The following is a 24,434-nucleotide window of genomic DNA, read 5'->3' on the forward strand; positions in this document are numbered from 1 at the left end:
AGAGACCGGGTCTGCTGAATCCTGCGGGGCTCCGCCGGCTTCTGCCCTTCCCCGTGACCTCACCAGCGTCGCTGCCTGCCGACAGGTCGCGCCGGGGATGCCAGCGTCGTTTGCCTTTCTCACGCAGGGCGCCGCTCGGCCGGGACGCGTTCAAAGGGTTTGGCGGCGGGTCGGCAAACGCCACTCAGTGTGTCTTGTATTCGGTTACCGAGCACCCCGTCGGCGGGAACATTCCTGAGGAGGCCCCCCCCCCCCAATTCGCGTACCGTTCATCTGGTTGCGGAGGTCAGTAGCTGGAGAGGTCAGACGAGGCACATGAAGTGTTTTATGTTCGTGGTTTGGCACACAGAAGACAGGCACCCAACGGAGACAAGACTAGAGTGGTTGACGCATATCGGTCAACCTGATCAACGCGTTTGTGGGCTAAGGAGCAGCTAGCGAGAAAATACATTTAAGTTCCAAAAGCTCAACAAAAACATTCTTGAGTGAAAACTGACAAGTTTTTGTCACCAGTCGCTCGGTGAAAGGAGGCACCTTTGGGATCTCGAAGAAGCTTGCGCTTTGCCGGAGACATAAACACCTACCCGGAGTGTTTTAAAGCAAATTCATTCATTTACATAGATAAGTGTCATAGAGGCCAGCAAAGCATCGCGTATTCGACACTCCGTTACGAAATTGTGTAGTACATCCCGCTTGACCCCCTAATTGCCAGGCTACACAGGCGTTGTGCTGCAGCATCCCCTATGGCGGCCTTGGATGTCGGTTGCGGAGCGGCCCACCGCAACGTCAATGTTTCTTGTACCGTCCACTTGGCTTACATCTGGTTGGTCAACCTTCACCGGTATACTCAACTCATTGATGACATTCAAGTTGCGCGTTGGTGGCATGTGTTCTGTCCCCTCTTTCTTTCTGAGATCTACTTCCAACTCGCTTGACAGTGCAGATCCGGAAAGAGACCCCATCAGATTGCTCGTTGAATCACAGGATCTTTGATTACAAGGCTCAGCGGGAAGATGCGGCGGCCCCATTAACATGTACGTTTGCGCTCTACTGCACTGAATTTTAGGGACGAAGAGTTTTATTGCCGCCGTAACAGCGGAACGATGACACGTCAAGGCTATGGTTACCAGCTGTGCAAACGCTCCTCTGCAAAAACAAATTAAGAGTCATGTGACTGCTGGCCTGCCGTCGCAGTTGAGCTTCCTGAATCATAGGCGCCGTGTTTCCTCAAAACGCCACTTTCACATTCGTTTCTTTATTCAAACTGGAACGCGCTACCGCACAGGGTTTTGTACATATCACAGATACAACCAAATACACGTAGACGCAGGGGGCCGAGCGGCAGGGCCAGGCCAGGAGCGGCGACACCGAGATGGGCACGACGTTATTGCAAAACGACTTGGAGCTGCCAGACTCACGGAGAGCGATCGTACAACCTCCCCCAGCCTCAGCCCCTGGGTCAGCCTCCCAGCTCGACGGACCGTGAGTAAGCGGCCGTCTGGCCGGCGGCAGACGTTGAGTAGTCAGCCTCCAGCGGCCAGTGGGGTTCTGAGTCACACTCGTCGCATACGACGGGGCTCGGAGTCAGCCAGAAGATGACTCACGGACAGAAATACCTGGCCTCCGAGCCAACGGAGAGTCACAGGGAGAGAGCCGGCCTCTGACCTGCCGTGAGCCTCCGGGCCTCCAAGCCATCTCCACGTCCACAACATCCGACGGACACCAAGCGATATGACACACAGCACGGGCACGCCTCAGGCGAGCTTTTCGACGGGGCCGAGCGTGACGCCTGGCCGCAGTGCGCGCAGGCTGTGCGCGCCGCCGAACACACCGCCGAACGTGCCGCCGCCGGCCGGGATGCCGTAATAGTCGTCGGCATCGGCGGCCGGCCGGCGACGCTGGCACGGCTCAGTCCGCGGAGCGCGCTCGCGCGGGTTGTTGTCGTACGACGACTCGCCCTCGCTGCACGAGCACTCGACGCACTGGCTGCCGCAGCGGTGGAGGCGGGCGCGCGCCGGCGGCCGCGGACGTAGTCGTTCCCCGCACGGCGGCGGATGCGCCGGCGGCGGCGGCAGGATGTCGGCCAGGCTGGGCCGGTTCAGCACCTTGGCCTCGGCGGGCGGCGCGGCGAAGTAGTCACGGCCGGCCGGCAGCGTGGGGAAGCCGCCGCGTCCGCCGCCGCCGGCCGCCGGCAGGTTGAGCGAGCCAGCGTAGCCGGGCGGCGCGTGACAGGGCCGGCTGAGCGGGTTCTGCCGGATAACGCAGGCCGACGCATACGGCCCGCTGTCACATAGCTGGTCCAGCTCGGCGTACTCCGCGCACAGCGCCGCCTGCTGCTGCTGCTGCTGCTGCTGCTGCTGCTGCTGCTGCTGGTAGCCGAGCAACTTCTGCTCGGAGAGACTCGAGTCCTTGTCGCTGTCGGAGGGCCGCCAGCCGCGGTCCACCCACATCGCCTCCTGACGCGCCTTTCCGGGCGTCGCCGCCAGCGCCTCTTTCACGCCGTGCTGCCGCTTCACGTACACAAGCCCCACCAGCAGCGACACCACCACGAACACGAGGAAGCCGAGCAGCGCGATGAACCAGGCCTCGTGCAGCACGCGAGAGCCGCCCTGGTCGGCGAGCGCCGGCCCACCGCTGGTGAAGGCGAGCGGCGCCGTCAGCGGACCCGGCCCCGGCGCCGTGACGGCAGCCACCTGCGCCCAGTATCGCGTGTGCGGCGACAGCTCGGTCAGCAGCCGGCCCAGCGCCGTGTCGTTGAGCGAGTAGCTGCGCCGCAGCTGCGTGGCGTTGGTGAACAGCAGCAGCCGGTAGCCGGTGATGACGCCGTTGCGCTCGGCCTCCACGGGAGGCTGCCAGTGCAGCAGCACATTCGTGTCGTTGATGACGCGCGCGGTGAAGTCCTCCGGCGGCGCCGACGGCACTGGGATGGACAAGCGGAATATGAGCTGGCGCACGCGGAGATAGTGATCACTCAGTTGAAGATTCACTAACAAAACTCTGAATATCGTATGAAAAGGCCCTGCCAACAGCTCCTTCTTAGTTATTCATAACAACAGTTCAAGCCAGGTACAACCATTGATAACGACTCCTCGTCGACAGTTGACAATACCACAATTGTGAGCATGCAAGGACCAACAAATCATGAATTTTGTAGTTTCTTTTGTCTCGAATGTCAAGCTTATTGTGCAGTTCCATGCTATCGTTTATGGAACACAGTGATCTGTTCCCCAAGGCCCGCATGACATCTTGCATCCTGTGCATTCGCAGCGCATGTGCCTAGCATTTGCAATTGCAATCTGATTTTGAGCATCCACCGTCTGTTGCCCAACTTACCATCCTCGAGTGTCCTGAAGGTGGCCAGTGGCGCGGCGCGTCCCTCTACGCCGCGGAAGAAGGGCGCCACCAGCGCCTGGTACTCCGTGTAGCTCCGGAGCCCCGTCAGCCGATGGCTGGTGGCCGCGCCGTCCGGCACCGTCACCGTGGCCAGCGGGCCGCCGGCCGCCGGCCGGTACCGCACGTAGTAGCCGTCGACGGGCGGTGCGGCCGGCGCCGGCGTCCACACGAGCAGCGCGCCGCCGGCGGCGTCGGGTCGCGCCGCCAACCGCGCCGGCGGCCGGCGGTCCAGCAGCTGGCGCGCCTGCTGTCGCCCGGCCGGCAGCTGCGCCGCCGGCTGCGAGCGCAGCAGCAGCTCCAGGCGCAGCAGGTCGGCGCCGGCGGCGCTCACGGCGCCGCACAGGTAGTAGCCCTGGTCGCCGGGCCGCGGCCGCGTCAGCACCAGCGAGCCGTTGGCGCCGAGTGTGTGGCGGGCGCCGGGCGCCAGCGGCTCGGCGCGGCCCTCCTTGAGCCAGTAGACGAGCGGCGGCGGCCGGCCCTCGGCGCGACAGTCGAGCGCCACCGGCTCCGACACGTCCGACTCGGTGATGGTGCCCCGGCTGGTGATGACGGGCGGCGCTGCAGCCGGCAGAGACGCGTCAGTTCATCTATCGCGCTCCGCAACTATCTTAAACTCACATGGCGAGACTGAACCTGGTGCATGAAATGACAGACCTTCCACCACATATGCAGACGTTCTATGAGCAAAGGCCATTTCATCATCCTTCTTTGTCCAATGACAAATCTACTCAGCAGGCGGACAGCTCGGAGACGTAAAGGTGGCAAGGTCAGCATTGTCCCACGTCGCCTCGGTGACCAAGAGCAACAGTCAAGCCCGCCGTTCGCGAGCGGATCAGGAAATCACCACGTCAGTGGCTGACCGAGATCCGGCTCAGCCGTAGAAACAGCTCCGGCAGCGAACTGCGCGTAGCCTACAGCTCAGCGGAGCCGAGCTGTCGGCAACTGCGATCGCCCGCCCGTCCACGTCACTGGGGTGCTTTTGAAAACATTCCGGACATTTTTGCCTCAAGACGGAAGCTAGAAAATCACGGAAAAGCCTCAAAGCAATGTGTTTTGGTGCTCAGAATTTAAAGACAACAGCGACTTGTGGGACGCCAAGTTTCAATTTTTGTTCAACATGGCGTCTAATGAATTTTGTCAGACAATCAGACATGTGCTCCCACCAGATCAGCTGACGTATGAGGGACCTTACGACGAAAGACAGTTCCACACGGCACCGGAAAGCCAATCAGTCAAGCAAAGGTCACGCCAGTCACCGAGAACTGGCTCAAGTCAATACGGCAGGCTTCGCCGGTGAGAAGGGGGCTCCGGCGCTGCCAAAGCCAGCCGTCCCGAGACGCCGTGACCCACCTGTGACGGAGAGGCGCGCCGAGCCGGTGACGCTGCCGACGGCGTTCTCGGCGCGACACACGTACTCGCCCTCGTCGGTGAGCCGCACGTCGTCGATGCGTAGGCTCTTGTCGTCGGTGACGTGGACGCGGCCGACGGGCAGCTCGGCGCCGACGCGCCGCCACACGATCTGCGGCTGCGGGTCGCCCGACACCTGGCACGCGAGCTCGACCCGCCGCGACACGGCGCTCGTCACGTCCGACGGCGGCCGCAGGAAGAACGGCTTCACTGCGGACGAAGAGGGGGCGGGTCACGCTGCGGCTGTGAAGCCTAGCAGGCGGCGGGAGGTGGCTGCGTCACGAGGTGGTAGGAGTCATTCAGCGGAGCGTCAACATTCTGGATGAGCTCCACGGATGCCGGATGTAGTTACAAGACGCCGGGGACACCTCAAGCTCGGTGTGAGGACTGATAACGCTAGTTTGGTGATGTCACGTACAGTGGCAGCATTTTAGCAGGGATCGCGCTAGGAGAACGCATGGTTTTTATTGTACGGAGTGTCGGCCTTCACGTTTTCGAATACATGTTGCTAGAATAAATGCCATATGAGATGAATCTACCACAGGCCAACGAAACGCACCAATCGATCAGTAACTTATGGCAACATGGACGCAGGATTTCTACGAACATCCGTCACTTCCGTAGCACCCAATCCGGGGTTGCCAGGATGTTCCGTATATAATACTCAAGGGCAAGCAGCACAGTTCCGCTGTCCCTTGAACGACCAATCCCGGGCCCAAAACACAAAAAGATGCATTTTCTCGTCACGTTGGGCTCTAATCCCTGGATGACATTAGCTGCCTGGTCTGATACTGGCAACTCTCGCTATCAAACGTAGAAGCCGGTTCGCTCCCGCCGTTCGTGGCCACGCCAGTCGATAATCCACAGGAAGGCCCGCCAGCCAGCCCGAGTCATAAACCGCAAACAAAACACGCAAAGCCGCCCTGTTACGACCCCGTAAAATCCGTTATCCCAATAAACTAATGGTGGATAAAGCGGAAGCACTGGACAGGTCTCGTAAACAACTGTCAGCACCGGTAAAACAAGGCTACAGAGCATCGATTTGCAATTCGCGGCGGCAGCGGATGATGATCAAATGATGAAAGCACAAAGCCGATGCAGTCCAGGATAGTGTTCCCTCTGATCAAGATACTGCGAAAGAGTGAGTGAATGAGTGAACGTTGTCCTGTCTGCTATGATTCAGCACACATCTTCCCCCATCCAAGAGCGCTCAAAATAGAGCCAGTCCGCCCTAAGGAGCTCGGCGTGTCCGGTTTTACCTTATGTGGATGGCAAGCCTGAGTGGATTACGCGAGCATTGTCGCGGCGACGGGTGTGCTAGATGAGCGCAGGTTATGGGCCGAAGGTGTGACACGCCATGGCGGTGAGCCATTTCGTCCACATCCCTACTACAGTCCCGGCTGATACGCCAGACCAACTGGGAGGTGTGTTTCGCCACCACGCCCCATGAGAACCCCACTCCGCGGACAGGAACCGCGGACAACACGTGCCGCCTCCGGCCCACATTCGACGTCAGCGGTCTTCCTTGCGCTGACCTCCCTTACCCGTCGGCTGGCCTCCCTTGCCTGTCGCAGAGGTGCGTCGGTCCCCTCTGGTCCGCCATGACCTGCCGCCAGCCTCCCCCTCCCCACCCCACCCACTCTAGCCCTCCTGCCCGTCGCAGAGGTGCGTCGGTCCCCTCTGGTCCGCTATGACCTGCCGTTAGCCCACCCCTCCCCACCCCACCCACTCTTCCTTGCGCTGGCCTCCCTCGCCCGTCACAGAAGTGCGTCGGTCCCCTCTGGTCCGCCATGACCTGCCGTCAGCCCCTCCCCCTCCCCAACCCACCCACTCTAGCCCTCTCGCCCAGCAAGCTCGCGTCGACCGGCTCTCTGGCTGTGCACCTGCCTTCTGATCCACCGGCTGGGCGATGCTCGGAATGGCCAGCTGGGCTGCCGATGGCCGCTCGCAGCTGGAACGTCTGCCGCGCAGACAGACTTGCGACGCTAAGTGACGTTTGGCCTGGCCAGAGGAGCGTGGAACACGGCGCTGCAGGTGCGCCTCTTGTCCGAGCGTCCGTCACCTCTCACCCTCCAAAGTACTGCCTCTTCCGAGAGCACGCCCATCCCCGCCTACACCTGTCTGGACGGGCTGCGCGCCAGAAAGGCCACAGCCGTGTCAAACACGGTGGCCACAAATCGGCGTGTAACCAACTGGTGCGGCTTAGACATTGAGCGCGGCCTAACTCGGGCGCGAGATAGCGCGCTGGCGGCCGGACCACACAGCCGTTTGCCGCGCGCGGCGCCGTTAACGGCTGAGCGATCGGCCAGTTCGCTGACGGCGGCGAATTCCGGCGCAGCAAATCATATCCGAAATATCCCGGATAAGGCGAAAGGCTGGTCGGCCCCGCCGCCCGGCTCAGGCGGGGATCAGGCGAACAAATCGCCAGGGAAAATAATCCAATTTGGGAGGCGTCATAACGCAGCCGGCGAGCAGCGGGCAGCGTGAGCGTCGCTCGGGATGACAAATTGGATCTGTCAGGGCCTGGCCGCCGCTCCGAAGGTGTCGCGCCGCCGTCTGCGCAGGTCTGGAGGCCCGGCACCAGCCGAGACCCGCCGACAGTCCGCCCCGCGCACCCTCGCGTCCGACTCCGCCGAGTCCTCCACCTGACCGCGCGCCGACGACTGACGTCTGTTCGAAACGACATAATTGCGCGGGGCGTGTAACATCTGTCTGTCGCTGATGATCGCCCGCCTGCCGTGTCAGCGCTGACGGCGGCCGCGACAGCCGCCGGCGCTGACTCCGCGGCCGCGTCGCCAGGTACACAGGCGCCGTGTGAGCCGAGACTAAGCGGCCATCAGCGCGCGCCGCCGCTGAACTATGGGCGGCGTCGCTCATTTGGCGTACCATTTGGAACGTGGGGCGGACGCATGAACCGCCTCCGTTGCGTCGCACGAAATGGGACTCGGCGTCTTTTTGCGCGGTGAAAAGAGACGATTCCGAACACGCCCCATGCCTATTACGTTAACCGGCCACATAAGGTGCCACTTAGAAGACCCACGAGCTGTCACCTCCAGAATGTTTTCCAACCGCTCCAAGTACACGACTCCTGCGACACTCAAGCGCCGAGGCACGCCTGCCGCCCGGCGCCTTCGCCTCCGCACGCTGCCAGCGTCCGTAGCAGCCGGCCGCCGGTCGCAGGCCCGCTGTACTCACCGTGGACGGTGAGCCGCGCCGGCCGGCTGCGCCGTTCGCCGGCCACGTTGCGCGCCACGCACGTGTAGGCGCCCTGGTCGTGGTGGCGTACGTCCGAGATGACGAGCGCGCCGCCGGGCGCCAGGCGCAGGCGCCGCGAGCCGGCCACGTCCAGCGGCTCGCCGTTACGCCGCCAGGCGACCTCTGGCGGCGGATGGCCGCGCGGCGGATCGCAGAGCAGGCGCACCGTCTCCGCCTGCGCCACCTGCACGTCACGCGGCGACGCGCGAAACTCGTCCCGCAGTGCTGCAATGCAGGGACGGGCGAGGTTAGAAACATCAGAGACGGGGACGGTCAGACACATCACGGCCGGGGACGATCAGAGACGCAAGGCCCACGGACGGTCAGAGACACCAGGACCAGGGACGGTCAGAGACACCAGGGCCAGGGACGGTCAGAGACATCAGGACCGGGGACGGTCGGAGACATCAAGGCAGAAGACAGTCAAAGACATAAGAGCAGGAGACGGTCAGAGACACAAGGTCCGGGAACGGTCAGAGACACAGGGTCCGGGAACGGTCAGAGACACAAGGTCCGGGAACGGTCAGAGACACAAGGTCCGGGAACGGTCAGAGACACAAGGTCCGGGAACGGTCAGAGACACCAGGACCGGGGACGGTCGGAGACATCAAGGCAGAAGACAGTCAAAGACACAAGGTCCGGGAACGGTCAGAGACACAAGGTCCGAGAACGGTCAGAGACACAAGGTCCGGGAACGGTCAGAGACACGAGGTCCGGGAACGGTCAGAGACACAAGGTCCGGGAACGGTCAGAGACACGAGGTCCGGGAACGGTCAGAGACACGAGGTCCGGGAACGGTCAGAGACACGAGGTCCGGGAACGGTCAGAGACACGAGGTCCGGGAACGGTCAGAGACACAAGGTCCGGGAACGGTCAGAGACACGAGGTCCGGGAACGGTCAGAGACACGAGTGGTAAGGGAAGCTGGCAACGCAGGGGGAGGGGATGGGCCGGGGAAATGAACACGGGTAGTTAGGAACATGAATAGGGACAGTCAAAACGACAGGTGTAGTGACGGTCGCAAAGGCATTGGGACCACTAGAGACACTGCTTAGTCCAGCGACCGAGTCGTATGAGCATCTTACTAACAAAGCATGGCATAATGAACTTTTCAATGTTTTCTCAGCTTGAAAGTCATGAAAAAGTACTTTAAAAATTCCTCACACTTTGAAAAGGGACTTTGAAAAAAGTCCAGAGAGAAAAAGGACTTGGAAAAGAACGAAAGGAAGTCTGAAGTCCAGCGTCAAGCAATTAAATTAATTGCGGCATGGTAGAAATGAACAGCTTTGCGATCGGAGATCGAGCTAACAGAGCTTGCAGTGTGCTGTGCTGAGGTTGGCCTAGAGATGACATATTCGCACCACAGACACCCAGCCAGGTACTCGGTAATAATTTGAAAGTGCCATAGAAGGATGCCATGCCATTAGCTGTTTGAACATATAGTGAAGACAACAGCGAGCCCGTGATAGAGGTTTCCGCACCTTGTCAAAGAAATGTCATGCCTTTCGTTGGAACGGCGCCATCTTGGCACCGCACACCGAACTCTGGTTTTGCCTTTACTTGTGCGACGAGAGCAGCGCTCCAAACATTTTAGTTGCAAGAGCTTTAAAATATGACATTGCAAAACAGTGCAGCACAGCTGAAGTACACGTGTGTGCTATGGGTACAGAAATGCCAGCAGTTACGCAGTTCGGAAGAGCAGCGGCACCCTTTACGGAAGCGTAGCCCGCCTGACACCCAATACACTAAGTGGTTGATATATAAGGCAGCACATCCACTGCCAACGGCAGGCGCTCGGCACGGCGCGCGGCGACGCTTCCAGAAGAGTCTCTTTCCACCGCCGTAGCGTCGTATTTTTGGAGGAAAACAAAACTCATACCCACGCTGAAGTGCGTCTGGAGTGACGGAGGAAATGGGGTCATTACGGATAATCGGGGCTGTGCTGCACCCACTCCCTGGAGCTGAACGACTTGTTGCCATATTTTAAGGACCAATCTACGAGTAAGTACGGCCGTAAAGCATGACGAGATTGCTTGCGTACGTTAGTCACATGAAAAAGGTTTGTTGTAAGGGTACGGTCGGAAACTAACCATGTTAATAGGAAAGGACGATGGAATGGTTTCTCTATCTACCCTGTGCAAAATTACGGGGATATCAAGCATACCAGTTCCACTGCCGGGCCAGTAACAAGGGGCATCAAGAGCTGGCTCAGTGATAATATTGCGCGTGAACCCGTGATCGGCGTCATCACGGTCCGTGTGTTTAGATCGTGATATAACGCGATCAGTGCACGCGTAGGATCGTGATGATGAATTGGAAAAGTTAAGGTAGATTTCAGAGAAAGCTGTTTAAAATCTCCAAGTTATCGCACCGGCAGTGATAACAAAGAAGCTGTGATATTAGGATCTTTCCGAGTAATTATAGCCGCTACAGAGCGGATCAGCTTGAGGCAACATGTGCACGTGTTATTGATGCAAATGGTGACGCTTAACACCATTAATATGCTGATGGTTCAATACGACTGTACTTCTTTCGCCACCATTCACTTCACAGGCTGTGGTAACTATTCATCCAGCCCACAGATCGCCGGCCAAGACCTGGCTGGTGATGCCGTGGTCTCTGCCAAGTCCGCTAAAATATCACTTAAATCCAGGGATTTGAAGGGGCATGCATCACCAGCAGCGCACACCGCACTCCCGACATGCCTCAGAGGTGGCAGGAAGGTGGGAGCCCGACCATGGCTTGCCGGCTGCCCGCCGGCTGCCCGCGACACCTCGGTGCCGCCCGGTACCGCCGGCCGGACCCGGGAAGCCGGTGGGACGCGGGACGCCTGCGGGGCTTATGTCCCCCACCGTCGGGGGCCGCGCGGGTTTGGCCGGCGGCGGATCAGCTCGGCGATGGGCGATTCTCCGCGAGGGCGAGAGAGTCCTGGCACTGACAGGCAGCCACGCCCCGCTACATTGGGAGTCGGGACGGGGCGGCACCCGTCATCGATTGCGGCTGCTATCGAAGGGCCCGCGAGCTCGCCGCCCTCTAATTCGCATCAGTCTTAAACGCCGCGCGGCAGCTACGGCAAGCCTCGGCGGCGGCGGAGGAAAAGAGCGGAGGAAGACGGCAGGGAACGCGAAAAAACCGGGAAAGTGCCATCGGAAATTACGAAAAGGTTGTTGAAAGTTTAGGCAAGCGGCACACACGCGACAACAAGAACAGAGCGCTCGCAGTCAGACAAATCGCGACAAAGTGGCAATCCCCGGTGGAGCAGGTCATCTCCAACCCCCGACTCTTCCCAGCAGAGCGCTCAAATTGGGCCGTTTAGACGGGACGTGCCTGGGGTGGGTGCCAACCGGGACCGCGCGCTCCCGGTGCGGCGGATACGCGACCATTTATCGGCATCGACCGGAACAAACACCCTTTGGCCGCCGCACGGCGCTGTGTGTTTTCCAGGGAGCCCCGGTGTGGCCCGCGGCATGATTCACGGAAAGCCCGGAAAGGGACGAATTATCAGGGCCTTACCTGTGTTGTTCGACTATTTCCATCCCCAAATTTCCAGAAGCCGTATGCGGTCTTGCTCAGGTTACAACAACAACCACCGATGGCTGCCTGGGAAATACCCGACTTTCCTCTCCCGTTCCCACTGCACTGAGGCGTCGCCCCCCAGGCGGCCGTCGTTCGCCCCCCGCGAGGCCTGTCTGCTCAGGACTCCAGGAGACGCGGCCCGCCGCCGCCGGCCGAGGACGCCCGCCTCTCACAGCCGCAGCTGGCCAACTTGTTAGCCCAGGGCGTCAGCGGCGCCGCACAATATTCCCCTCCGAGCGGCACTCCCGCGCCCGAAATAGGCGGCCGTGTTTTCCGATCGCTGATGCGTTTATTTACCGTCGGTAGGCCCTCTCGGCCACTATGAGCGCGGCAGATGTTTGGGCCGCGGAACCGGGCCAAAACAGAGCGCCGCCGGCACGCCGACCGCACGGCTAACATTTACCCGAGCCATTGTCGGCGGCCAGCGTCGGCGTCGGCGTCGGCGTCGACGGCCGACGCAATCGAGGCCTCCGCCCCCACAACGGTGAGAGACTCAGCGCCGCGAAGATAAGGTTGAGAGATCGCCCGGGGCATGCGCGCGTTCCTGCAATGAGCCACGGTCGTGGCGAGGTACTGGTGCGCGCGCGGATGCATCGAAATGAGTGACGGCCGGACTGACAACGCCGTAGGACATGCAAGGGACGTACGGCCGACTGGTTGGGTCGCGGCGGCACCGGAGAACAAGCACCTCGACAGCCCGGATGTAAATCTTCAGACACTGTACGGTCACCAGAGCTCAAGCTGCTACCATACCGATGAAGGATACTGCAGCATTCTGCAAGGACGTGGTGGATCAACACTGGGTCGACAACCCCTGGTCGACAGGTTGGCACATGCTCTCGTCGTGGTCAAACTGAATTCATTGAAGCATTGTTTCAGCCGTTCTGGACCATATTGTGCCGATGCAACTCTCGCGCCCGATTAGTCATTTCGAGATGCTACCCGTCGTGACTGTAACGCGTCGGACTTTGTCAGGGGATCATTGTTCCGAAGGGTTTAACTCCCAAAGCTAGAGCACGGGTGATATAATCTGTCAACTCCGAAAGCCAGAAAAAAGTGATCTCCTGTTTATGATCCAGGGAAAGCATAGCATAGGGCAAATGTAGATTTCAGTACGCCACATAATTCACAATTTCATGCAAATATTGGTGGCTCCCTATATCCCACGATTCCTTGCCTCATTGTTTCTAATCACCCACCACGTTCTGTATTTCACGCGCTTTTCTGTTTATCGTGTGTTCTGGACAACCGCAAACAGTTAATGTTCAGCTCCCTCTTATTCTGCAGAATGAATGACCCTGAACGTTCTCCGCATTCCACACCCATAATCTGAAACTCCGTCGATGCCACCCAAACACACGGCTCCGTTTCTAAAGGAATCTGAAGGGTGCCCGCTGTGATACGATCCTGGGCATCCGTTACAGGTCATATAACTTCGCGCGGGCTGTTGTACCGAAGTCCTGGGTACCCGAGGGTCGCGAGAGTCTGTCGCAGCCACAAAGCCTCGCCCCGGGCGGGCAGGGTATGGTTGAAGAAGCTGACATGAATGCATTCCTGTTAGACTTGTCCACCGATGTGTGTTAACTGCATGCCTTAAACACATCAGGGCCGCTATAGGATACACACGCTGCTTGCCCCAACACCAAGCCCACGCACGGAGCGAGGGGTGACAATTGTAGCGCACTGCGAGTTCACCTCGCATTGTAATTGTCTGATTTTCTCAGCAACCAGCAGGGCTTGATAAGTACCGCCTTTCACACAAATCACCACTTGCCCGTACCGGCAGTCACGGTAAGCTGTCAGTCGCGGAAACCGTTTCTGTGCAACCCGTATCGGTCCGATACCAGCTGCTGGTAACGAGATACCAGCTGCTTGTAACGAGATACAGAGTCTTGCACCTGCGCCGCACAAAGTCTCCCGCCACAACACCCTACAGACTGGGACATTGTCCGTTTAATCAGCGACCGACAGTCGACTGTTCGTCACTGTCTAAGCGACCGCAGCCGGCGCCAGCGTCCGAGAGCGCTGACAGCAGGTCAGTCTGCGGCCAGCGGCCAGTCGGCGATTGATGACCCTGCCCGGCCTGCAGAAGACGCGCCGCTGCGCCACCGCCGAGCCGCCGACGCGCCAGCGCCAGCCGACGCAGCGCTGTTCACGACTGCAACCGAACCGCCAACGCGCCAACGCCAGCCAACGCAGCGCTGTTCACGGTCGTGACGGAGGGTGCTGTCGATTGTGTTTACTAGCGTCGTATGTTGGTGAGTTGCAAGGCCTGTGAGGGGAGCCTTACGTCGAGAGCAAGGGCAAGGCCATCAATTTCAATCCGCCTCCGCCGGGAGCTGATCGCCGCCAACCAGCCAATCAGGACGAGCGCGCCCTCTGTCGGTGGCCGCACACTGAACACATCGTCTTAACATGCTCTGAACAGCGAGCGAGCGAACGTTGCGATTTGCTGTCCAGACCAATCGTTCTCCGCGCGGCAACACGGGTAGGCTGTACCAGCGGCGGTCGCCACTCACCTGCAACGTCGAGCGTGGCGTTCCTGCTGCGGGCGGCGCCGTGCTCGTTGTGCGCCTCGCACCAGTAGGTGCCGGCGTCGTTCTCCTTCCTGTTCTGCACCACCTCGACGAAGTAGAGCGAGCTGCCGTGGAGGAAGAAGCGCTGCGGTCCGGCTTCGGCCGCCAGCGGGCGGCCATCTTTGAACCAGCTGACCTGCGGCGGCGGCTCACCCTCGGCTTTGCAGTTCAGGGTCACCGGCTGACCCTTGGCCACCAGCTCGTCGGTGGGGTGCTCTGTGATATGAGGCCGGACGCCGCCAGGCCCTGTGGAGAAGGCCCGGCTGCGTTGACCGACGGTGCCAACTTGTCACGCGTTATCACATTGTCGTAACGGGTCGAGTTCATTACAGACATGACTTGGCAACGATCATGATGTCGTTAGGCTGTTGCTCATACCTCTTAGAGTGCCTGTTCTACTTCCAACTTCAAGGTATGACGAAATAGTGTGCAGCTTATTGAAATAAAAAACAATCCACTGCCGGTTCTTTCAAATGCTCGAGGTGTGTACGGTTTATATAGGTCACACTGGACCATTTCCAAATTTCAGTTGTAAGCTTCAACTGAAAGCCTCCCAACTGCAACTTCCCAACTCTCCCACAAAACATGGTGTTAAAAGCCGTCATTCGCTACGAAACATCCACTGCCACGCTAAAAAACAACGTACAATGTTCACATGCTGTTTCGACATGTTTGCTCGTGTTTCAGGCGAGCCAAACAGCATTGGATGTTCCATCATCTTTGCAGACCTTTAATCTGATTGGTGTTCCAGTCCAGACAACATATTTCAGATTCACTGTCAACACACGACCCAAAGCAAACAAGATTTGCACGCACGCGTCTGCCATCTCAGAAGTGCCGAAATTGGGGCACGAGCCGTCTCCAAAACAGTGGGACGCCCCGGTGGTGAATGCGTCATCAGACGCATTTCGCTTCCACCACGCAAAAACCACGCAGCACTCTTTTTGTTCATTCGCCCATTTGTCAACATCCACATGATACACATTCACCGCGTGCGCGCACGTGATCCGGAGCCGGGGACGTGAGGGTCACAACGCACCGGCGCCGAGTAGAAGAGTCACGCGCCTACCCCCCCCCCCCCCCCGGCGCGGAACGAGAGGGGGGGGGGGAGTGCGCCACCCATTGGTCGCCTGGTGATAGTTCGGTGGCGCCCAGACGGCGAGCGAGCATGGTATCTCAGCCGACATCAGCGCAAATAGCTGAGACAAGCCGGCCACCGGGAGACGGCTTATTTTTCCTGACACGTCCGAGCCGGCCGGGGGGCAGGCAGGGGAGGGAGCGGATGAAGACGCGCCGGGGCCGCCCAGGGCGGCCGGCTGTCGGGCCGCTGAGTTATGAGCCGATGGCGGCGGTCCGGCGGCGGCGGAGAAGGGCCACCTGCGCAGCCACCCCCGCCGGCCGCTAAACCCCGCCTCATGTTTCATCGACGCCTCATTGCGCCGAGCGCGCGGCAAACAACGATGCGGCAAATTGGCCGCAGCGGTGACGATCGCGGCGCGGACGACGGAAGCGGCGCGCCCTCTCAATCACCGCCGTTAGTGTGACGGCGCGCCGCGCGCCGGCCGCCTGGCAGCGCGCCGGCGACGCCGCTAACGAAAGACGCACCGTCTAATGAAGACAATCAGCGGCCCCATCTGCGACCGAGAGTTGCGCTCAATCAGGCGCGCACACGGCGGCTCTGTGTCTGTGACGGCTGGGGCCGGCCCGGCGGGCGGAGGCTCAGCCGGCGCGGCGCCAGCTCCACCGCGGCCCGACGGCCTGCCACTGCCACTTCCGTCAGCTCGAACGGCGCCGCGAGCTCGTCAGGCGCCAGCTGAGGCCTTCAGAGGCGCGCCAGGCGCCGGTCAGGACAGGGACGCCGGTCAGGACAGAGGGCGCGGTCTGCGCGACAGGACGGGGTCGTCCATCAAGCGACACCGAGCGCACGCGCGGTGCCGGGGACCGAATGCAGGCACGCGAACGAACCCACCGGAAGAGCAACGTCACCCGGCCGGCGGGCGACGCAAGAGTACAGACGGCACCACTGGATGCCCTATCCATCAATCAGAGCTACTCGCTGCCGCCTGGGGAGCAGCCGGTCCGGCCCGCAAACTCGGTCATGGAACGATCGAGTGTGCCTAAACGGTGGCGCTGAGTGAGAGGTGCACAGGACACACAGGACACCATGAACTATCACGAACAGAAGCGCCGAACACCGCGTGCGGATGATAGGGAGCGGTCGCGGCGCTCGGCCGGCGTCCTTTCTGCACACGATGTCAGGAGACAGACAACGGAGCAGCCCAGGCGTTGAGGGGGCTAACTGTGCCACCGGTCGTCGCGCCCGGCCGGCAACGTCGCTGCTGCCGCCGCCGTCGCCGCCGCCAGCCGATCGTCGATAAACAGCTCTAATCAGAACAGCCTTGGCGGCGACGTCTCCCCTCGCAGGGCGCCATCGATCGTCGCCGTTCGCGGCTCGCGCCCGCCGGCCGGCTCGCGCTGACTCCTCGGCTACTGGCCACCGCCGCCGCCGACGGTTAGCCCTGCCAGAGTCGGTAGGATCAGGAGCTGAGAGCGAGGGTGGGAGCGGCGCTGCCTCCTCGGCTACTGGCCACCGCCACGGCCGGTGGTCAGCCCTGCCCGAGTCGGTTGGATCAGGAGCTGAGAGCGAGGATGGGAGCGACGCTGCCTCCTCGGCTACTGGCCACCGCCACGGTCGGCGGTCAGCCCTGCCCGAGTCGGTGAGATCAGGAGCTGAGAGCGAGGATGGGAGTGACGCTGCCTCCTCGGCTACCGGCCACCGCCACGGTCGGCGGTCAGCCCTGCCCGAGTCGGTGAGATCAGGAGCTGAGAGCGAGGGTGGGAGCGACGCTGCCTCCTCGGCTACTGGCCACCGCCACGGCCGATGGTCAGCCCTGCCAGAGTCGGTGAGATCAGGAGCTGAGAGCGAGGATGGGAGCGACGCTGCCTCCTCGGCTACTGGCCACCGCCGCGGTCGGCGGTCAGCACTGCCCGAGTCGGTTGGATCAGGAGCTGAGAGCGAGACCGGTGAGACGTTCCACGTGGGCAGGGCTCAACAGCTGGCCTGTCGTTTACTGATTCAATTTCGTGGGATAGGACACAGACAGCTAGTTATATTTACTGGAATATGTCGAGCCGCGGATAGGGACACTTTGACCTTGAAAGCGCCATGCTCGGTGCAAGCATGGCGCTTGCAAGGGCAAAGCCGCTTGTCTTCCAGTTTTTCAGCAGTATCAATTCTTAGGGTGTGATATATTTTGAGAATATTAACATTTCATTGCAAAACTTAAGGACGCGAGTGCAAAACTAGCAAAAGCCCACTAGTAGGCTGGTCTAGCAAAAGCCCACCAGCAGGCTAGTCTAGCAAAAGCCCACCAGCAGGCTAGTCTAGCAAAAGCCCACTGGTAGGCTAGTCTAGCAAAAGCCCACTAGCAGGCTAGTCTAGCAAAAGCTGACAAAAGCCGCCTGACTTATAAACGAAGCAGCGCTTAAACACCTCTATTAATGATTTAGTAATTCACATTTGGACATGACGGGTTCAGAGTTCTTATGCTGAGTTACTGACCTTCGATATTACTGGAGGTAATGACTGAATGACGCTTTGTAGCAAACGTTGGCTGCATTAACAGCATTAGACGTAGACATATAATGCCGAAAAGTCATGAGCTAAAAGCATACCTTGCTTTCATTCACTGACGTTTGAACCATAGAATGCTTTGGTGCGAGGAAATCTTTGAGCATATTAAACCTGATAAAAAAGAAGTCCCAAAATGCTGTCCACCCGTGTAACACCCTTCACAAATATGTTTTCAGCATACCACTGCCCATACAAATGAACCATGTACTGACATCTATATAGATCATCAAATAAGCACCTTGGTGAACCCACGAGCACAGGGCTATTCATCTTACGGCTGCTTCACCCGCCCTAGGTAGGGAATTGCGCCTATGTTTTAGTATCTCAGCCCATTTAAACCAGGCACACCCAAATCCCGACTGCCCCCCACGTGCCAGCTCTAACCCAGGTAAGACGCTCCAGCTCAGACAACGTCCGCATGGACGGAGCAGCGATTCCCCCGCCCTAATGCGCCGGCACGACACTGCAGCCGGCCCGGCGACCGCAGCGGCACCAAAGCTGGCCAGATAACTGGCACCCGGAAGCTGACCACATCCGGTCGGCTGCGGGGACGCCGGACGGGTCTGGTCAGACCGTCGGCTGAGCCGGTCTAGTCACCGGACCAGTCGTTCCACGAACGGCACGGAGTCGGCGCAGGACGCTGGAGCGTCCCGCCTGTGCCGCGTTCGGAGGCGTAACGGCCGGCTGTGGATGGCTGGACATGGCCGAGAACCGCTCCACAGCCCCGGGCTGGCCTCGTCAGTCAGCGCAACAGCGACTCAGCTCGCGGCTGGGCGCTCGGCTCGCCCCCGTACTGGGAACTGGCTCACTGCAGAACTCTGCGTGCCACTGGCCTCCAGACGTCCAATTTCGCTGATGAGTTGTCGGCCTGCCTGTTACGCGTGATCGAACAAAGAGTACTTGCTTCAGGCAAAGTACTAGTTCAAGGCCTTATTGCACCGCTGAAGATTGGCGCACAGAGCAAAGTTGTTCAAGCCTTTCTTGAATGTCTTCGTTATGTTCCCGATGGGGTAGTTTGCGATTTATTATTTACAAGATTGGTTCCACCGGCCATTGATTCGACTGATTTTCCAGCTGAATGAAAAGCAAACCGCTGCCTTTTCTTTCCGTTTCCAACTTGCACTGCTTCTCACTACCGTTAGTCACTTAGGGTGAAGCGCAGGGGCAGTGATGGCAGAACATAATCAAACTGAAATAGTTATAGTATTCAGAACCAGCCGAATCACCACAAAGAATATCTGGGGTACATACATGGGTTCCAACTCGTAACGAGTGCATCAAGAAGTGTCCTGAAGCAGGTTTGATTGATTGGTCACAAGTGATCTATTGGTTGCCAGGTTTGACAGCGCCTGCCGCACAATACGTCAGATGTAAGAACGGGGCAGCCGAGGGGAACGTTTTCCGCCCACCTTTCGCGGGGGCTTAACGTAAACCTAGAGCGATGCAAGGATAAACTGATTTCAGCACTTGTTCCTCTCACAACCCAACCCTTGTTTCTGCACCAAACCCGCCGACGAAAAGCATGCCTTTATCGCCAGCACTTGTTTGCAAACTATGAGAACCGAGTCCCTCACGACAGACAACTTCAGCTACATCGCGGTCCGACACAGCTGCAGACCTGCGTCAGATCGACACATGCCGGTAACGGACGCGCGCGCTTCCCAGGCCGGCGCCGCCCCTGAGAGAAAGCCAGCGGACCAGCACGCCGCCGGGGAGGTTCCGCTGCACGGACTGTCTGCGGTGGAGCGCAGCCCACCGCCGCGGCGGGGGCCGACTTCTCCCGCGATGCCCCGGCCGCGCGACGAGCCGCTGCATGGCCAGACCGCCGCTACATGGCCAAACCGCGGCTGCATGGCCAGACCGAAGCTGAATGGCCAGACCGCGGCTGCAGGGCCAGACCGAAGCTGCATGGCCAGACCGCGGCTGCAAAGCCAGACCGCCGCTCCATGACCAGACCGCCGCTGCATGGCCAGACCGCCGCTGCATGGCCAGACCGCCGCTGCATGGTCAGACCGCCGCTCCATGACCAGACCGCCGCTGCAGGGACAGACCGGCGCTGCATGGCCAGACCGCGGCTGCATGGACAGACCGCGGCTGCATGGACAGACCGTGGCTGCATGACCAGACTGCGGCGAAACCGCCCGGGCCCCTCGGCCATTTTGTGCGCTGGTCAGGCCAGCCCTTTCCGCAGTTTGCGCACTGGTTTGTCCGTACCTGTCCGCAGGGTAGGAGTGACCTGTACCGGGCAGCCATCCCCAATAGGGATCAGGCGTGGGAGTGGGTCCTCTGATGGGGTCCTAGCGTGAGCATGCGGTCATCAGGCCGTCCTGATCGGTGCTCCAGCAGCGACGCGCCCCACAATAGCCCCGCCGCAGCCGCCGTCTTCCGCACAGCGCCGGCCGCGCCACTCGCTTGTGACAGGCTGACTGCAAGCACGACATGGCCAGCACACAATGCACGCCACTCCGGCGTTTTTGACCAGTGTTGTTCCGCGCGCCCTGCGGCATGATGCGGGCTAATACCAGAGCAGTTTTGGTGTCACTACAACGCTGACGGCACGCCGCCCGGACCGCATGAGAGGCGCGTGTCTGCGGCCTCGAGGCCGAGCGCCCGTCTGCTGGAGCTGCAGCGGCAACACACACGCCTGCAATCTGAACAGCCACGCGCCACCCGCCCGACTTGGAGGCGTTCGGCGGTGCGTGGGTCGGGTTTCGCGGAAGGGGTGTGTCCCGGCGGCGCGTCACGTACAGAGGCGGCGGCAGCCGGCGGGCGCCGCGAAACCGGACTCCGCCACTGCGCCGCGATCAGAGCCGGCTCCGCAGATCAGGCGTTGGCCGGTGACGGACCGAAAGTAACGGCCACGGCTTCTGCACTGCCCGCGCGTGTTGATTACGGAAGGAATGAGGTGCCGCCTCGAACTGAAGCTGATGACGCATGAATTAATTACGGCGAGGTTGACGTGATGAAGCTGCAAGTCGTTGATGGTGAGATACTGGTAGTGACTATAAAAGTGAGTGAAAGAAAATACTTGTGTTGTTTGGGTAAGATATTGACATCCACTTACAAATATATCGTTTCGCACAGAATATGTGAGGATCTGTCTACAGCACCGTGTGATAACACACAACACCGTGTGATAACACACAACACCGTGTGATAATACTATGCGCCAGACGCCTGCCGCAACTCACGGCACAAATTGAAGCCAAGACTTAGCAGAACACACAATAACATCCAGAACTTCACTTATATGTAAATTAATGCTTCGTTTTGCAATTGGTAAGACCAACGCTCGCAGCGTCGGTAGCTGAAGTGCCGTGATCATCGCCATTGCAATTTGGGAGGAACTGTAACAACCAAACCGCCGCTCAAAGGCCCTGCCAGAAGCTTCCGATTATTTCTTTCGAGAGTTCACACACCAATCAAATACGCATCAGCCTTCTGCGTGCAAACCGACGTCACATTTATTCCAGCTGTCGTGGCTCCCATGTCGTGACTCTCCCGGCAGCCGTGCCTATCCATTCCGACTTACCGGTCGGAATCATTACTAATCCTGATGCTTACCGGTCTATTAACGTGCCACCGTTTGCACCGCATATTGCGGTGTGAGATTGCCTCTAAAATACTGATAGTTCTGAGGCCGTATTACCCCAGCTTACATTCAAATGCACATGAGGGTGTGTGAACTTCGATTAACGATTACGCGGAAATTGTTCAGAAGCTCAGAGCTTGTGGAGCATGTAACATTCCTCAGCGAAATGAATGTCCGACCCGCCAGCACGCGGATTCGGTGGAATACCATCACTACGCAAGAATGTCAATAACAGGTTGCTACACGAGCTGGTGCGGGATATCCGTGCCCGACCGTGCAGGCCGCCAGCACGCTTGTGCATTACCCCATCTACCGTACGTTGATGGGGGCGCATCGTAAGGCCATGGGATGGGCAGGAGAACAGAGAGGCAGCGGGGTCGCTAAAGCAGCCGCTCCGCACAGTGTGTGGCAAGTTGTCCTGAAAGGTCAGGTCTGCATGCTGTGGTCGGAACTTATTTGTCCTTATCTACCATTGTCTTGGATGGGCATCAACGGCACCAAGCTCCGAACAAACGGACAAAATGTGATTTCCAGCTGCCATTAGACACATGCATTGTATGTGTTTAATGCACACTTGCATGCACACTTCAGAAGGGGAGTTGCAGACCCATCCCATATGAATGACAAACTTTTCATGCAAAGCACGGACAGACCGCACGAGGCCCAAATGAGTGATGTGAAACACCCCGAAAAGCTGATCACTTGGCGTGCCAAAGTGAATGCAGAGGAACATAATTATTTGACACATCTGGGACACACGCGATACCTGTGATCCCTGGGAATTGATGGTGCTTTTCTCACTGTCTAATATATCAGGGTGACCAACAGCGTTTCCTAAGGCATCACACACTTTTGAGAGACGATCAATGACGCCTAAGGTGGGGATTCATGCTTCTCATTATTTTCGGGGGTGCGAGAAATCTCTTAGACTGAAAAGGGTTTCTGGACAAAGGAGTTTCGTGACATTTTACATAAATCTGCTACTGAAGGAAGGCCATGGCAAATCTAAAAAAAACACTTCAGCTACAAATGTACAAGGCTCCTGACACTGGAGACTCTCCGGACAGAAGGAAGTTCTCGAATCTGCGAGTCGCAACCCCACATATAAAGCTGTCTGCATCATGCCACCAGCTGTACCGCAGGCGCCATTTGTCGCAGAGAAGATGAAACTATGCATACACCCAGACACGAACACACACCCTCATAGCTGACAATGACAGAAGCATTGATATTTCTGGCTGCAAGGACGTGGACTTCCCTTTTGAGTCAGAGGCCCACATAATAACCCAGCATCCTGTCCATGGCGATGTCGGCCGTGCCATCCGCTGGCATACATTACCAGCAGCGCTACCAGCTGCGCACTCCATTTCCGAATTGTTTAATTTACATTCCTATGTTTTAGTGCGCTTGCCAGTACTGACTGCACATCGTTTTGAATGTCATGTACTGACACAGCGAGTGTTCTTCAGGGGTGGTAGCTGAATGACGCATACACAGGTACGCGCTTGAGACATGTATATGGAATCTATGGTAACCGCGGCGTAACCGAGGCATATGAATTGTATGCGAATTACGGTTGTTGCAGCACTAGTTAGAAGTGGGGAAAATCGGAACTAGCTGGCTCGCCTTTTATTTGGTAGATTTTACTGTGTCGCTTTTCACGGTGCTGATAGTCTGTTTGCTTCATTGCGCCGAGGAAATATTTGGCGCAAATAGGGAAATCAGTCTTCACAACTATCTGGGCATTAAGACTGCGCTTAGTAGCAAATGAGGAGCAGTTGCCTAGAGCTATAAAAAGTGGTACTGTTTGCCAAAGTATGCACAGGATGCCTTCGTGACAATGATCTCTAGCCCGAGCCGTGGCATCATAACTCAAGGACGCTTTCAGACAAAGCCCTCGATGTTAAGGGCCGGGACTTAAGGCTGACCGGGGATCACACCCCCTGAATGACATGGCCTTCGTATGACGCCGACACCTGGGGGCTGAAATATACCCTTGGCGAAAGCTGCACTATGTGACAGGTAGCACAGCTCACCACTGTCAATGGGCTCAAAATGATCCGCAGCATGACAAATATTCATCTATCAGTATTACCACATCTCCCGTATTTGTAACATACCAAAAGCGACCTTCGCAGATCCAAACCGACAGCAAGTTAAGCCGTTACGTATACTCATAAATACCTTTTCATGTCTTTGATGTTTTCAGACGAAAACGACAAGTTTACATGAAAATCGGCCATGCCGTCTTAATAAACATGTCATTTAGCAGTTCAGCTAAGACACAGGCGCCCATAACATGTGGACTGTTGTGTTGGTTTACAGACGTGACGGGACTCACCTGCCGCAGATCCCGTCAGCACCTGCCCTGTCAGGCCTACCACCACAGCCGTCCACGCCAGACGCGCCCCCATACTGGCTGCCAAGCGCTTGTGAGCCTCTGCTGTCCGCACGCTCTGGCCGTCAGGTCACATGTTCCGAGATATGGCGAGTTGATATGTGCGAGTCCGGAGCGTCGCGCGGCGCGCCCCCCTTCCAGCGTATTGCGACCGGTACTGGCCGGCCTCCCCCGCCGGGATCGAAACCGGCCCTCTCCGGCGCAGATGGCAGCACTGGGCACGCGCGCGGTCCGGCCGGCACCGGAGGCGCCGCCCCGGTCCGCGGGCGACGCCGAGCCGCCAGGTCACAGGGCACCGGGCCACGCGGGCTCAATCAGCGGTGCCGCATAACTGCGCAAACGCACCTGAATGATCATCGATCGCTTCCGGTTTCGTGTAAGACAGGTGCGAGGCGGAAATGAGGTGGTGCACGTGATGAGCGCGAAAGAAATGCTCCTGAACCCATGTGTGCTGCCCGGAAAGTGCTGCTGCTCACTAAGTCTGGGCATCTCCGACATAAATTACATGTCAGAACTCAGGTAGCATGGCGAGCGCGTGTTCACGCTTCCGATGCGCGCCACAGGCTATACAGCTGAAATCTGGCTCCGATGCCCCAGACGCATC

The 24,434-nt window shown here is 58.7% G+C and overlaps 1 protein-coding gene across 1 annotated transcript; it reads right to left on the reverse strand.

Annotated features, from left to right (window-relative positions):
- Positions 1–1,459: 1,459 nt before the first annotated feature.
- LOC119094155 (roundabout homolog 1) lies at positions 1,460–23,973 on the reverse strand. Its single transcript, XM_037217230.1, has 9 exons — positions 23,771–23,973; positions 14,150–14,446; positions 7,996–8,280; positions 4,744–5,010; positions 3,725–3,951; positions 3,334–3,541; positions 2,187–2,920; positions 1,844–2,111; positions 1,460–1,548 (listed from the first exon to the last, which is right to left on the reverse strand). The coding sequence occupies exons 1-9, from the start codon at positions 23,844–23,846 to the stop codon at positions 1,460–1,462; spliced, it is 2,451 nt and encodes an 816-aa protein (XP_037073125.1). The 5' UTR covers positions 23,847–23,973.
- Between the last annotated feature and the right edge of the window lie 461 nt (positions 23,974–24,434).

The sequence above is a fragment of the Pollicipes pollicipes genome, unplaced genomic scaffold, assembly GCF_011947565.3.
Source record: "Pollicipes pollicipes isolate AB1234 unplaced genomic scaffold, Ppol_2.1 Scaffold_4002;HRSCAF=4701_pilon_pilon_pilon, whole genome shotgun sequence".
Lineage (NCBI taxonomy): Eukaryota > Metazoa > Arthropoda > Thecostraca > Pollicipedomorpha > Pollicipedidae > Pollicipes > Pollicipes pollicipes.